The sequence below is a fragment of the Phascolarctos cinereus genome, unplaced genomic scaffold (assembly GCF_003287225.1).
Source record: "Phascolarctos cinereus isolate Bilbo 61053 unplaced genomic scaffold, phaCin_HiC Scaffold_5;HRSCAF=322, whole genome shotgun sequence".
In the NCBI taxonomy this organism is placed as follows: domain Eukaryota; kingdom Metazoa; phylum Chordata; class Mammalia; order Diprotodontia; family Phascolarctidae; genus Phascolarctos; species Phascolarctos cinereus.
The window spans coordinates 380,778,066-380,794,811 of NW_027555958.1; the positions used below are offsets into that span (position 1 = coordinate 380,778,066).

A 16,746-nucleotide genomic window follows, 5' to 3' on the forward strand; every position below is an offset into this window, starting at 1 on the left:
TACAATATTGAGCGCCTACAGCTCTGGGCCAGAAGTCCCAACTAGCCCCAACTTCAGCAATCTGATCCTGCTCAAGTCCAGTGATTTCTCTGCCCCTCAACGCTCTGGTCTGTCAGATGGGCATGAGAGTACCTGCCTTGCCTCTCTCCAGAGGGTTGCTGGGAGGCTCAAATCAAGCTGTAAAAGACCTTCTAGGTCCCTGAGCCCAAACCCTATCAAATGAGAAAAATGAGGCCCAGAAGTGAAGGGCCTTGCCCACAACCAGTCATCTGAGGTGGGATTCAAACCTCGGTCTTCTTGCCTTTAAGTCCAGCACTTCTGTCCAATCCATCATGACATCTCTCAGAAATAATGAGAGGAAGGAGATGGTCACTCCTGATATTAATAATCATTAGTGATAACATTGCTATTCCTAACAGTAGCAGCAATTTATAATGAAAGAGATCTTGTCTTAAATGACAATCACCTAAATTAGGTAAAGAAATCTCCTGGTGACTTGACAGGTATCAAGTATAGTATAACAAGAAAGTGCTGAACTGGAAGCTGTGACACTCAGGTCCTAGTCAAAAAACCATAGATTAAAAGACGAAGGGACCTCAGAAGTCAGAATCCAGCCCTCTCATTTTACAGGTGATGGGATCTGCCCAAGAACTTGATACAGTAAGTAGCACAGTAAGGCTTTGAACCCAGACCTATAAATTCTAAATTCAATGCTCTTTTTTTTTGTTTGTTTGTTTTTTGGAAAGAGGGAAGAGGAAGCAATCAGTGTTAAGTGACTTGCCCAAGGTCACAAAACTAGTAAGTATCTGAGGCCGGATTTGAAGTTAGGTCCTCCTAACTCCAGGGCCAGTCCTCTATTCACTGCACCACCTAGCTGCCCCTAATTCAATGATCTTTCCATTGCACCACACCGCCTCCTCTTCTGGTTCAACTAACACCTAGTTGTGAGTCTTCATTTCCTCAACTACAAAATATGTGGGCTCTTCAATTATCTTACAACCTAATATCCTATGATCTAAGAACCAGCTTTACTATTGCCCCAATATTAGAGTGACTGCCATCACCATCCTATTTTCTTTCAGTTATTTGTAAAACCTAGGCCCACAAAAAGTAAGTTAACAGCTATACTTCCATAACAAAAGGCATAACTATCATAGCTCTAGTTAAAAGTAACTGCTTGACCTCTTTCCCTACTTTGGAGAGGAGGGGGCCTATAGATGACTAAACACTGAAGATCTTGGAGTGTCTCAGAGGGTTTGTTAATTCTGCTCAACTATTCCACCCCTCATTTTTGTTTTATTATAAGAGATGACTATTATAAGGGAGAGAAAGGAAAGATACATTGGTAAATATCAGTAACATAAAAATCAAAAAGTATCAATAAAAATCTACTTTTTAAAAAAAGTCATTGCTGGACTTTCTCACAGCTATCCTTACCATGCGGCCTGTGGACTTCCCTACAATATCTTGGAATAAACTTCAAATGAATGACAACATCCCCCGTCCCACATTATTGAGCAAGTCATTGTCTCTATCTAGAAAGCAGGAGGCTTTCTGCTACAGGCTGTGTTTCAGAATAAGGTGCCACTTTTCATCCTGACTAGGTTCACATTCTATCTTCCATAAAGACTGAAGAAAAGGGATTCCAACTTTTGTGTATCTGCAGAAAAATTCATACCTTGCAAATGGGGTGTGCAAATCATCTTAACATTTGATTTAACACACACTAGGGTAATCTTGTGTAGAATCCAGTGTAGAAGCCAATGGCGTTAATTAAATATGTATCCTGAGTGTTATATATGTTGCTATGCACCCTAAGAGCATATCTAGCTTTGTAGGTAATTTCCATCAAGTTTGAGTCCTAAGTACAATTTCCAACTGGGTATCGACAGCACAAACTTGTTGAACCTAATGCAAAGGGCTCCAGTAAACCTTACCTGCCATGGTGAACGGATGCAGTAGTATTTGCACTGATTGGTGTAGGGCAGGAAGAGGCAGGTTGCCACTGGCTGCCTCGAGAGGTAGATGAACCAATGGTAGTGGGTGAGGTAGCAGGAGATGAATTGCGATTGGCTGAAATGTAGGGACTGGTGGGGTCACTACTTCTACCAAATGAAGCACTGCAAAACAGCACACAGGGTCACTTTGTCACTTCCCTTTAGGACATGCAGTGCACACAAAAATTCCCAGCCCCAGCTCCCCACTCGGGTTGTGTGCTTTATATAAACATGGGCCAGCGTAGAGACAGTAATGCAACAAAGAAGTGACCAAATTTGGCTAGTAGTAGGGGGATGTTGCAGGTCAGTTTCTATTGAAAACCACAGGAATATATGCAGCAATGAGAAGAAGACAAATGATGTTAACACTGTAGGAAAATGTGAGAGGAGGCTAGGGGAGTGTAGATATTGTATTCAAAGAGAGACCTATCCTATTAGACCCCAAGGCATGAAATATTCCTTTCCTAAGAGCTCATATGAAACAGAGGTGACAGGAGAGGAGAATCTGTTGGGCAATGGGGGAGAAGATAGAAAACTCGGGGCACTGGAAGTGGGAGGCACAGCCAGTACAGAGAGCAGGAGAGGAAAAGGAAATGATCATTTTCAAAGAAAGAGGCCAAGCCTATTAGATTCCAGGGTAAGAAACAGTGCTTTCCTGAGAGCTTGAAGGAAATCAAGTTAGCAATGCAGAAAGCCCACATGACAGAAGAGAATTTGGAAAGGTTCCAGAGATCAAACTAAGAACTAACTAAGATTATTAAAGGACTGGCAGATAAAACAAGAAGGAAAGCCCAAGGCATAGGGAACTGGGGTAATTTAGCAATAAAGAGGTGTTGTCAAGAGGACTTTAGCACATCTTAGCCTAGGATGTAATGAACAAGATGAAGTGAGCTTTTCTTTGTTTTCATTAAATATAGGAGTCAGCTCAAATTGCAGCAAGAAGGGTCTGAATAAGATATTTGGAAGAACTCATAAGAATCGTGCAGACATTGGACTTTATTAAGAAAGCAGCGGAGGCAGCTAGGTGGTGCAGTGAATAAAGCACTGGCCCTGAAGTCAGAAGGACCTGAGTTCAAATCCGGTCTCAGACCAAACACTTGACACTTACCAGCTGTGTGACCCTAGGCAAGTCACTTAACCCCAACTGCCCAAAAAAAACCCACAAAAAAAACCCAGTGGGAGTCTCCTCTAAAGAAAGGGGAAGACAGGTGTTTTTCTGGGAGGTATGAATGCAAACCTGACAGCAGGGAGGGAAAAAACTACAAGTTTTCTCCAAGTTCTCCTCATTAGCCCTAGGATGACTTCAATTGTGACCCAACTTATCCTTTTAAATCATGACTCCATACATATATTCCTGATTGAAAATTATATCATATAAAAGAAAACAGCATAGGCTTGAGAGTTGAGAGATTAGTACTACAAAATTCTATCTTTACTGCTCTGTAACCTAGAACAAGTGTCATAATTTCTTTGGGCCTCGTTTATAAAATTGAGGAGAATACCATCTTCCTATTTACCTTCCAGTTAGGTTTGAGGATAAATGAAATTACAAAAAAAGTACTTTGAGTTCTCAGAACTAGAAAAGCTATAAAAATTCAATTTCTGGTGAATCCTGAACATATTTTCTTTCAAAATGCTCATTAATAAGTATGCTCTCCATCCTGATCTGACAAAGCCTTTCTCCCTGCTGCTCACTAAGAGCTATGCCAAAGAAATTTACTGCATCTGTCAAACCAAATGGCACCCATTTAACCTGTTAAGAATGAGTTAGGTTCATAAAATCAATATCCTATTATGCAATAATGTCAGATCCACTTACCTAGACAGAGAACATCATTAGTGCCATTTTATATTAAAAGAAATTGACTTATAGCATGTCAAACAAGGTGCACCAGTCCCTCGACCTTTCCAATGTGCCTAGTTTTCTCGTTCTCCCCCATCTTGCTGCACCTGGCTAGCTGAGCATACACAACTGAAAATCAAAGACAATTTTGCACCAGAATAAAATAATTTCTTGTATTTAGCTGTGTCCTCTTTCATAGCACGTATCTGCAGAACTGTAGGCCATTAAAAGGCTATGAAGGCTGCTTATTTCATAAACTTATAATTCTAATGCCATGCTCAAACATTCATCAGCTGGTGGTGCCTCATGTTCCCTATTAGACAGTAGTAATGAGTGAGAGATAGAGTGGAGATACTTTCTATCAAACAGAAATATGGTCTGATCCTGCCTGAGGGAGTTGCCCGCACAAAGTCTCTCTTTCCAAGCCTAAGAAAACCATCAGACAACCAATGCAGCAGACCATGATGGCTACAGTACAAAATGGGAGTGGCAATTTAAGGGAGGAGGAAGTCTCTAAGAGACTGACAAAAGAATGAGAAATGTGCAAACCAGAGAGAAAGAATCTTCCAAATCAGCAGTTCTCAAGGTCCAAAACAGAATACCAGGCAAGCAACTCTGCCAAAGAAGCTTCTTCACTGACTGACCAGCAACAAAGAAAGTAACTACTGAAAAGGGACTGTAAGAGCAAGAAGAAAAAGTGAAACACCAGCATTCCCTAAACTTGTGCGTTCCACAATCCTGAAGCGTCTGAAGTTACAGAACAAAAGAAGTCATTTAGAAAACTCAAGCACCTAATCAACTGGTCTAGTTCTAAAGGTATCTTTTTTTTAAAGTATCTTTTTTAATTTGAAAAAAAAAAGCCCACATACACCCAACTTGAATGAGGCCCTCCCTTCCTCTAGAAGCTTTAGAAATAGGAATGAGTCAGATTTAGGGTCAGTTTTTACCACAAGCAGGACCTCTGTTTTAGGATTTTCCAGGGGTCAGGGGATGGAGATGAGGAAATGGGAGGCAGGGCATGGGAAAGAGGGTAAAGAAGAAATATTAAGATCTGTGGCAAAGACTTAATTCAATTAATGTTAATTGTTTTTTAATTTAGATTAGCCAAAATATCTCAAGAAAGCTAAAAAGAAATCCTGCATTTTAGTGATGCACGCAGCCTGTGCAGCCCACAACACTCCCAAGTGAAGCCTGAAAAATATTAGCAAAATAAATTTTTAAAAACTACACAGATAATACTGCGTTTTAACACTAAGTCAATGTGTAGCCAACAAAGATCCTTATGTAGAATTCAGAGGCCCTGTTTCCATTCAAATCAGATGCCTTGGCTGTGGTCAATCACTGGGAATTCTTCCTCAAGATCTCTACCTTTTCAAGTAGGTTGATACATAGGTGGAAGGAGCACCAGTCTGAGAAGTTTCATTTCCCTTTGCTTCATCCCTCCAAAGCTGCCGAGTGTAGGAGCCACTCCGCACCAGATTAACAGCTGATTCTCTGTAGAGGCAAAAAAGGAAAAAAACAAACAAACAAAAACAACATTTTGAGCTTGGGAAAATCTTCAGCCCCCTCAGAACCCTACTCTTGTGCTGCCACAGCCTTCTAATTACTATGCAATACAAACTGGGAGGGAGCAGCCAGAATGAGAAGTCCTGGGCAATAACTAAAGGCAGGAAAACAGCAATAATGCAGCTAGGAGGTATAGCAGATGGAGCCATAGGCCTGGAGTCAGGAAGACTTGAGTTCAAATCCGGGGTCAGACACTTAACTAGCTATGTGATCCTAGGCTAGTCACTTAACCTCTGTCTGCCTCAATTTCCTCAAACTGTAAAATGGGGATAATAGGGTCAGTGCACTGGATAGAGTACAGGCCCTGGTGTCAGGAGGCCCTGAGTTCAAATCCGGCCTCAGACACTTGACACTTACTAGCTGCGTGACCCTAGGCAAGTCACTTAACCCCATTGCCTAGCAAAAAAACAAACAAAAAAATGGGGATAATATTACCTACTTCTTGTTTTGAGGATCAAATAATATGTATAAAGTGCTTAGCACAGTGCCTGACACATAGTGGGTGCTTAGTAAATGCTTGCTCCCTTCCTTTGTTCCCTTTCCCATTTCAAATGTCTTTCTCCTGGCTATGGAAAGGAAAGCACTCAATACTGTTGTGTGCTTTCATCAGTCTTTCGAGCTGATTATCTACCACCAAGCACTAAATCCTTGAGCACAGAGCTCTCCAGGCTTCCTGTCTGTTCCCACAAGAAGCCTTTCCTCATTCCCCTCGATGCCAGCCCCTTCCGTCTGAGGATACCTTCCATTTATCCTATATATGTGTGTGTGTGTGTGTGTGTGTGTATATACATATATATATGTATATATATATATGTGTGTGTGTATATACATATATATATGTATATATGTGTGTGTGTATATATACATATATATATGTATATATGTGTGTGTGTATATACATATATATGTATATATATGTGTGTGTGTGTGTGTATATATATATATATATATATATATATATATATAGTATCTGAACTGAGTTGCCTTCGAGTTCTTTCTCTCATTAGAAGGTGAGCTCCTTACTGGAAGGGTCTGTTTATGCCTTTACACATACATACATACATACTCAGTGCTCAGCACACTGCCAGGCACGGAGTAAAATATAATAAACTCTTGCTGACTTGAATTGATATGACTTGTAGTAAGGTGAGCAGATAGGGAAATGAGTGGTTGGAAGGAAGAGGTATTTATGGGGAAGTCTGTCCCTGGGGAGGCACTGTAGCTGACAGAGAAGCCCTGTGGACAAAGGCAGTATATTTCTGGCATCTCAATGACAATAGCTTCATTTATATAGTACTTTTCTATGGATAACAATGACAATGACAATAGCTTCATTTATATAGTACTTTAAGGTTTGCAACATGCTTTACAAATATTATCATGTTTGATCCTCACAACAATCCTGGGAGTTAGGTGCTATTATGATCCCCACTTTACAGATGAGGAAACTGAGTCAGGGGTTGAATGACTTATCCAGGCCCAAAATTCTATCCACTGAGCCATCTAGCTGCCTAAGCAATCAGGAAGACCTAAGTTCAAATTTGGCCTCAGACACTTACTAGCCATGCAACCCTGGGTAAGTTACTTAACCTCTGCCTGACTCAGTTTCTTCACCAGTTGTTTTGAGGATTAAAAGAGATAATGTTTGTAAAGTGCTCAGTATGGTGCCTGGAACATAGTAGGTCCTATATAAATGCTGTTGTGATTAGTATTCATTATCTCCAGGCTCAGTGCTCCATATACCTAAGGAAGTATCCATGATAAGGACATGTACTGTAAGCTTCATACCCATGAGAGACTCTGCTAGCCAGATGAGGGTCCAAAATATTTTCTTTAGTTAAATTTTTGAAAATCATGTAATCTAAATAAAAAATTCCACCAGATCAGATTTTCCTCTGGGCTTCAGTACCTCAGGTTCATTATGATGGAATAATCAATATTAAATCATGATAATTCTGAATGTTGTTGATTCTTGGCCTAACTGATCCATATATAGAGTTGTGAATATGCTACAAAAACCTTAAAACACATTAAAAGTAACAGATCCATTTAAAGACCCCAGTCAAATGCTCTACCCTGGGGTAAGCAGTGCCCTAGCTCCACCCCTCATCAACTAAGAGATGTTGTAATACAAGCAAAAGATAAACATCTCAGTGGCTACTCTGAGAAAGAGGAGTTTGAAATTCAAAAGTACTCATTACTCTGTGACAATTCAAAGCCTACATGTGAACAACGACCTTTTATCACTTTTTTGTCTTAAATTAATGGTTTCTAACCCATTGAGCTTTTAACCATCTGAAGACTCCTTATAAGAACATATTTATCTAAGATAAAAATTGAGCCTAAAATCATATGACTCAGCAACAAGTGACTCACTGGCATTGGGGGGGGGGGGTTTCCAAGGACTGTTTCTTTTTGTCCTTTATCCCCAGAGCCTGGCACAGGTAGGTGTTTAATAAATGCTTGGTGATTGGTTGATTAACATGATGAGCAGGCAGACTTCAGAAAAACCTGGAAAGACTTGTATGGACTGATGCTGAGTGAAGTGAGCAGAACCAGGAGAACACTGTACACAGTAACAGCCACATTGTGTAATGACTAACGTTGATAGACTTAGCTCTTCTCAGCAATGCAAGGATCTAAGACATCTCCAAAAGACTCATGATGGAAAATGCTATCCACATTCAGAGAAAGAACTATGGAGTGTGAATGTAGATCAAAGCATACTAGTTGCTCTTTTTTTTTCCCTTCTGTTTTGTTTTGTTTCTTCTTTCTTGTCATTCCTCCTATTGGTTCTAATTTTTCTTTACAACTAATGTGAATGACTAATGTGAAAATATGTTTAATAGGAATGTTAATGTAGCGCCTACATCAGAGTGCATGCTGTCTTGGGGAGGGAGGGGCAGAAAATTTAAAACTCAAAAGCTTATGGAAGTGATTGTTGATAAATCAAAATAAGTCAATAATAAAAAGCTTATAGAAGTAATTGTTGAAAACTAAAAAGAAATTAATTAAAAAAAGAAATTTAAAAAATTATATCTAGCCTTATCTCCTTCACTTCTAGTGCTGCATCTCTAACTGTATAATAAACACACCCACTCAGATGTCCTGTAAGCCTGTCAAACTAAAAAATCTCCCAAGCTGAAGTACTTGTCTTACCTTCTTAACCATCCCCCTCCTTCAAACCTTCCCCAATTCTGTTGGGGGCATCGCCAATCCTTCTGGGTTTGTAGGTTTCACCACCTCAGTGTCATTCTTGACTCTTTCCTCTCCCTCAGCCCCCACCTTCAATCAGTTGCCAAGTCTTGTCAATTTCACCTCCATCCCATCTCTCAGGTTCATCCCCTTCTCTCCACCTGCACAGCCACCACCCGACTTCTGCCTCTCATCACCTATCATCGGGACTACTGAACCATCTTCCCCATCACTGTTCCTACTTCCAGTATCCTTCTCTCTAATTCATTCTCCACAAAATTGCCAAAATAATTTTTCAAAGGTACAGATCTGATTATGTTACTGTCCTGCTCAAAAATCTTCAATGACTCCAGAACAAACTGTAAACTTCAAAACCTGATTCTTAAAACCCACCAAAACTTGGGTGCCACCCCCTTTCTAGACTTATTTCATGTCATTTCTTCTTCATGTTTATTATGTCACAGCCAAGCCAGTCTACTTGCTGTTCTCCAAACTTAGCATTCCCTCTTTCATCTCCATGCTTGCACACAAGCTGTCTCCCAAACCTAGAATAAACTCCCTTTTCACCTCCACACTTTAATAGGAAGTTCTTTGTAATATAACCTAAAATACATCTCCCAGAAACTTCCATTGGGTCCTACTTCTCCTTTCTGCATAGCTTCAGAGTAGGAGAAAACTAGAACCAATAGGCAGATACTACAGTAGGGAAACACTGTGTCAATACAGGGAAAAAATTTATCCTGCCTTATCTTATAGCACTTGCCCATTCTGCTCTGGTCAGGCCAGTCTAACCTCTTGGCCCCTAATGGTGCCATGTTTGCTGAAGGCTCCTCCTACTCTCCCTGCCTGAAGTGTCCATAATTCAAATTCTGTTTCCTTTCCCCAACCACTTCAGCATACAACTCCTCCTGTTCTAGGAACTTACCTGTCTGTGCCAATCACTATGGTGCTTAATCACATACTTTCTTTTTTTTTTCCTTTTAAAATATTTTAATTTTTTTCCAATTACATGTAAAAATATTTTTAACATTCATTTCTTTAAATTTTGAGTTCTAAATTCTCTCCTTCCCTCCCTGCTCCCCCTCATTGAGAAGGTAAGCAATTTGATATGGGTTATACATGAATCACATGCTTTCTTACAACAGTGATCTGTATTATGTATGTTAGTCTTGTATCCCTTGTAAGCTCCTCAGGGATTCAGATCACAGCATCGCACATCTTTGTATCCTCTCTTTGTAACTGTGTATTGATGGAACTAAAACTGAAGACAACTAACAAAATTCTGTGGTTGCCCCATGATACAGTAAGTGGAATAACACACCTAGAGGTTAGCACCGAGCTTCCAAAAAATGGAAAGAGTCCTACTAAATTACACAATCATGTAAATAAATTTCAGACATCATATTTCATAGCAACTGTATTCCCAGAATCACAGAATGTTAAGATCTGGAAGGAACTTTACCAGTCCAATAGACTGAGATCTTCATTTTTCAGATGAGGAAAGCAAAGCCCCAAGAAGTGACTTGCCCACAGTCACACAACTAATAAGTAGTAGGGCCATATTCTGATTCCAATCCCACTTTTCTTTCCACTCCCTCAAGCGATCACTTCACTGGCCTTTTTGGGCACTTTGGGTATTAGGTGCCCATGAATCATAAGGCACTCTCACTAGGTTCCAGATCTGATCTGTAGATACACAGCAGCCATGTGCTGATGATTTATAATTGTGCAAATCCGCACATATAGGAAATAATTTGCTTTATAGTAACAAGAGCCATTTCTTACCAATGTGCTAAAATTCCTTTTTCAAAGTTCTGTATTGATATTTCACCATTATGGTATGAAAGTACTAACGACATTTGATAGAAATAAGAGTCAAAGTCCTTTAGAGCCTACAATTTTCAATTCAATTCAAGAAGCATTCACTAAGTATCTTCTATAAGCAAGACAAATTTAGAGCATAAATCACAAGATCTTTGAATTTGGATTAGGAAGGTCAACAGGAAAGGAAGGAGAGAAGGGAAGACAAGGCAAAGGAAGGAAAGTGAGGCCAAGGAAGGGGACGGCAGGGCAGGATTTCTTAAATTCCTACTATGTAGCAGACACTGTGCTACACACTTTAGAAACACCATTTTGTTCTCACAACTCTAGAAGTACTACCATTATCCCCATTGTACAGTTGAGGAAATTGAGGCAAACTGAGGTTAAGTGACTTTCCTAGGGTCACACAGCTAGTAAGTGTCTGAGGTGGGATATGAACTTGGGCTTTCCCAACTCTGGGCTCAGCATTCTAACCACTGTGCCACTTAGATGTAGAATGGGTGTTGTTTATCATAGTGGAAAAGAACAGAAAAAATACTCTGAGGAAGAAAGTAGACTAGTTGTAAGGCATGGTGAGACAGGCATAAAAACTAAAGGAAGAATCTCACAAAAATGTATTAAAGTGAGAAAAATCAGGAGAAGGAGGGAGCAGGAGCACATGTAATGCAGATACTGTGCAGCGGGGATGCTCCTAAGAGGACATTCAAAAGATATCTGCCTACTTAGGGCAGAGAAACAAGAACCCAGGAAGACCTCAGCACAACAGCACAAATCAGAGAAACCTGTTAGACTGACACAGCCATACCTGTTTTCCTTTTCCTCAATGTCACTTGCACTATTGAGCCTCCGGGGTACTAGTGAGGAAAAATAGCTTTTGTTTTCCCTCTCCTGTAAAACCAAAACAAGGAAAGTGTTGGGTGGGTGTAGAACTGACGTGGGAGATAAAGCCTGGGACTAAATGCACCACCTCAAAACATAACCCAATTATCTGGCTTAGTTCAGACACCAATTCCATTTCCAGGGTTACATACAAATGGCGAGTTTTCAGTGGCCTAGGAATTCCTGAGTCCTTTCAAAGAGAAATAAGTATATGTGGAACAAGCCACTGGAAGGCAGAGGTGATCACTGCATGGATAAAAGCAGCCCAAAGTGCCAGCTGTGGCAGAGAGGCTTGTTCAAAAGCCAAATTCCAAACAGTTCTAAATGCTAGATGGACTAGTACTCATTTACTCTTCTCCCCCACCCCCAACTTACTTGTTTTTGAACAATTAGACTTAAATATAAAGGACAGGCAAGCTAGGCTGTCCTTAGAGAGTTATCCTGTGAGGAAAAAACATGTAGATGCTTCTTTGGGGAAAAGTACAACAAACATCACTATGGCGGCAACCAAGCTAGTACACCTCCTTCCCTCTGGGTAGGTTAAAAAAACCATCCAAGCTAACTAAATTATGAGTCATGACCTCAGAGAGGAAGAATGGGAATATCAAGGGAGCTGATTTAAGACCTGGGATGGGGTGATTTGAAATGAACCGTTTTTACTCATCTGTGTGAGTAGCTATTTATGAGAACTGCCTACTCACTGCAAAACAGATTTTCCCCCTTTTATTATCGGTGGAAGTTTTAGGAGCCTTTTTTTCTCCAATTTCTATTTCTGCTGAGATATTTTGGCTTGAAAGCCCAAACTAAGGGATTGTGCCCAATGTCATTTAACTGCTTTGCTCCCAAGTCCTCAAAAAAAAGCAGTGGTATTTTTCCAGGAAGACGTTTTAAGCCATACCCAAGCCTGGATACACCTAACACTGTTGCTGTCCTAAGTGTGAGAAGGCTAGCTATAAGTGGAGTCAAGAGGAGAAACTATGGGATTGGTAGAGCAAGAATTATTGCAGCTCCTGTCAACAATTACTTGTCCCTTGTGAATCATATTTGATCCCTAGTATTAAGGTGCTGATCTGCCTTCAATCCTGGTGACTTTCTGGGGCTGACGAGGGTTTTCTACCTGTCACAGAATGAATCTGCTAACCCCAAAACAGCACCTTTTCTTTGTTATCCAGCAGTGCAGAAATCCTGGGGCTCGATGAGGAGCGGCAGATGGAGGAGCCTCGATCCCTCAAAGCCTCCCGAGGACTGGCCACCTCACTCAGCATGTTGTGGCTGCCGGTCTTCCGGAGCCCAAGGCGCCACGAGGCGGGTGACTCGTCCTTGGGCTCTTCTGCCTTACTGAAGAAACTAGAGGAGAGCTAGAAGGAAAGGAAGGAACAAGGAAGAGGAGCTGATCAAACAGCAGTGCTCACACAGTCAGAGTACGTGCCTTTTTCAGACAACTAGCCTCTTCCTACCTTAATTCCACTCCTGAGTTCAATAAAGTCCTGTTGTTTTGTGCAAGGATGACTAGATTGGATTCTAGTTGCATGAGTGCCACTTAGGGCCTCATTATTCCCATCTATAAAATGGGGATAAGATATTGCCTTGACCCAGAGGCTGGAAAACTAAAATGAGTTCTTAGCAAGAAAGGCAATAAAACAAGCTGATTTATTATTAAGTAACCCTGCTTCTAACGTCCTCAATGTACTGTGTAGGTGGCCCTAAGTTCTCATGAAAGCTATGCTGAGTAGTTCCAGGTCCTACAAACTAGAAAGGCAAAGAGTATGGGCCCAGCAACAGACTATCTATCTGTCACCTGACACCAGCCTAGACCAGTTCAGATAGGCTCATACCAACAGGAGTTTGGCTAGTAAGTGACAATTTTTTTTAGGCATAACAACTGAAGAAATAGTCAATCAAGGCTCAAAATGAAGGGGAAGGACTTCTTGGAAGATTCCTTCCAATTCTAAATCTATCCAGGCCAAGGATCTATGAAATACCGAAGTATTAAACTTTACAAAAATGTGTAGTGAGTAAAAGGTGTAAAAACGTGTAAACTTTACAAAAATTCACTCAAATTCTGATTGCTAAAAATGTCTCAGAGGACTTGATATGCCTACATCAGTTTGGAGCTTTTATGGAGTCTAAAGGCCTTCTGCAACATGCCTTGGGCTCCCTTCCCTGCCAAGCCATCGTTGTCTATCTATCAGATAGAGTATGAGTGCCATAGAGTGCCATGCATGTCATGGTTAGTCCCCAAGGTTTCCAGGAGATTAAAGGTGTACGACCCAGTTGGTGCTTTGCATTTCAGTGAGCACTTATCTTCTTTTTAACTTCCCATCAAGTGCAAAGATGGGTGTCTCATCCAGAAAAACTTTAGAGCAGAGGCAAAGAGCACAGAGAAGCTGTCAAAATGGTAAATGTTGGAAGCCTGAGCTCCCCCAGACTGTTGTCTATATAAAACTATTTGTAGGAAATACTAACTTTATCTTAAGATAAATTTTTTCAGGTGACAGATAACAAGAAATTTCTAACAACAAAGGCCCTTTTTGCTCTGTACACTAATACTACTATCCAGATGAGAGTTTTACAGAATCAACATGCAAGAGCATATTTATAAGCCCTAAGGCACCATAAATACATAATCTGCTATAAGCTATGATAATATTATTTTACAAAACTTCATTCCAAAGCCTTCCTCATGGTCTTCTAGGGTATAACACAACACTACAGCTGATTTTATGGCCTTCTCAAGCTACTCACTCTTCTGGCAGGAGAAGCAGAGAAGATATTCTGAGATGGTGGTGGTATCTGCTCCGTGACGGTACTTTTTGATTCAGAGCTGGTGTGGTTGACAACATCCTCTGGCTTTTGATCTGGTGTTTAACAGTGGAGAAGGAATAAAAACACTATTAAAATTCTGCTTCTCTCTCATGCCCTTTTCTGCTAATTGAAAGGGGTCACCTGGCAATTATTAGACAAAAGGGTGAAAGCATGAATCCACACAAATACCTGAACTCCAAGTAAATAAAAAACCACTAAGAGACTGCTGGAAGTAGAAGTAAATCAAATCAGTGTGTAACTTACTCCCCTGCCCTAGGAACTTTAGTCTAAACCTTTATTATGTGTAGAGGGGATTAAAAAGATATGAATTTGATCTAATGAACTAGTTACTGGACCATACAATTGTGAAATATTTCATCAATTAGCAAAATTTTATTATGCATTTATTGTGCTTATGACTGTGCTAGGCACTGTGGGAAAGACAAAAGAAGTATAAGACATGGTCCCAGATCTCAACAAATTTGTAATCTGGTTGGGGAGACAAAATTAGCACATGTAAAACAATAGCAAAGCAAAATTTTAAATCCCAAAGTATCCAATGAAGAATCAAACAACTGGTTTGACCAGTGAGGGGACAGGGTTTGGAAGCCTCCTTCCCCAAGGAACCTATTGCCTCAGGTACAGACTCTAACACCTCTGTTCTGAGTCACCACCATAAGACCAAAGGCCCCCACTACCAGCAGAGGCACCAGCAGAGAGGGCCCTCCACTAACTCCAGAGTCCCGGCCCTGAGATTAACACAGAAGAAGACTGGGCTGTCCTCCACAGCTAGTGCTTCTCTCCTCACTGGAGGTTTTCAAACAGAAGTTGAATGACTACTTGTTGAGTATGTCATAGTATGCATTCTTTCAGGAAATCAACTGAATGAGATCAGGGGCCTTAACCTGGGGTTGAAATACTCCCTTAAGGGTTACATGGATAGATCTCAGGGGCTCCATGAACTTGGATTAGAAAAATATTTTGAAAACTGTATTTCAATAGAACTGATTTCCTTTGTAATCCTATGTATTTTATCTAATACATTTAAAAAAGTTATTCCGAGGAGAATCAGAGGTGGCCAAAGGGATCTATGACACCAAAAAGGTTAAGAACTCCTCCACCAGATGAATGCTGAGGCTCCTTCCAACTCTACATTCTATGATTCTGCAATTTCTTCCTGAGGCTATCGCCCACTGAATGAGATTCTTAAGTCTCCTTGGTCCAGGAACACAAGGATACTGTACCTACCCTGTCAATCTGTCAATATTCCTACCTGCCCTGTGTCAATCAAACAACATTATAGTCATTCATTATCATCAATAGTCAGTCAACAAGCATTTAAGTGTTTACTACATGCCAGGCACTGTGCTAAGTGATAGAGATTCAAATAAAGGCAAATTCTACTGGAGAAGACAATATGTAGATCTCTGTGGACATGTACAAGATATATACAGTGTAGGAGAATGTAGTCTCAGAGGGAGGGCATTAGCTGTCAGGGAGAACAGGAAAGGCCTTCTGCACAAAGTGAGATTTGCGCTAAGTCTTGAAGGAAGCAGAAGGCAGAGATAAAAAAGGACACCATTCAAGGCACACAGTACATCCGTGCATCTCTTAATGCAGCACTTCCTCAACTATGGGTTACAACCCCACATGGAGTCGTGTAACTGAACGTGAGGGTCGTGAAAAATTTGGCAACAGTGAAAGGTTTCTGAACACGCAACCAAAAATTAATTCAAAATCAGATGTGCAATGAATCCGGGGTGTTTCTGGCAGCGCTTGCTCACGTTGTATCGTGTGACTTCACTGCAGCCTTGGTTCTGAACATATAACATGCACAAGTTGCACTGCACATGCCATCATGCCAAGCTGCACCACGAACACTGCCAGAAACACAGTTCAGATTCAAGTCTATGGTATGTTATGAACTGCCGTGTTTCTGCTATACACACAAAATTGTTAAATGAATTTTGGCTTGGGATAAGGACAGAATTTCCAACAACTTCTGAAATGGCCCTAAACATACTTCTGCCATTTTTAGTATGTATTTATGTGAAGTGGCATACTCAACATTGACGATTATAAAATCAAAATATTGATAAACTTTGAAAAATGTTGAAGATGCTCTGTCCTTCAGTATCAAATATTCTGCCAAGATTTAATTCTTTATGTAAAAATAAACAAGCACATCCATCTCATTAGTATGCAAATGTGCTTTCACCTTTAATAAATGGTAAAATTATATGTATACAAAAGAATTGTTCTAAAATAAATTTCTTTATGACTTATCAGTAAATGTTTGATTTGTATTTTATTAACCTATATAACCAGGGTTGGGTAAAAATTTCTTGAGTGCAAAGGGGTCGTTTGCAGAAAAAGTTTAAGAAGCCCTGACTTAGAGGATCTGTCAACCCCAGTTAAGGACTCCTGATCTAATTCAATTGATTGCTCCAAAGAATTCCTACTCTAACATACTTTGCATAGAGAAAGGACAGTGTTCAGAAATGGTGTGTCACATGAGGGGAACAGTAAGTAGACAGGTACAACTAGACTGCAGATGGATGGAGAGGAGTAAAGTGTAAGATTGGGGAGGTGGGAAGGGGCCAGGCTGTACAGGGCTTTCCATGGCATTACATTTGATCC

At 40.4% G+C, this 16,746-nt stretch overlaps 1 protein-coding gene across 6 annotated transcripts in view; it reads right to left on the reverse strand.

Annotated features, from left to right (window-relative positions):
• Nucleotides 1–16,746, reverse strand: part of PPP1R12B (protein phosphatase 1 regulatory subunit 12B) — a 255,019-nt gene that overhangs the window by 140,910 nt on the left and 97,363 nt on the right. For 4 of the 6 annotated variants that reach the window (XM_021003135.2, XM_021003136.2, XM_021003134.2 and 1 more), the window contains exons 9-13: nt 14,047–14,159; nt 12,456–12,659; nt 11,228–11,310; nt 5,209–5,334; nt 1,938–2,120 (exon numbers count right to left, since the gene is read on the reverse strand). In XM_021003135.2, coding sequence (XP_020858794.1) covers nt 1,938–2,120; nt 5,209–5,334; nt 11,228–11,310; nt 12,456–12,659; nt 14,047–14,159 — 709 coding nt within the window. The remainder of the gene's footprint in view (nt 1–1,937; nt 2,121–5,208; nt 5,335–11,227; nt 11,311–12,455; nt 12,660–14,046; nt 14,160–16,746) is intronic. The other 2 variants (XM_021003139.2, XM_078156419.1) reach the window with 1 other exon arrangement.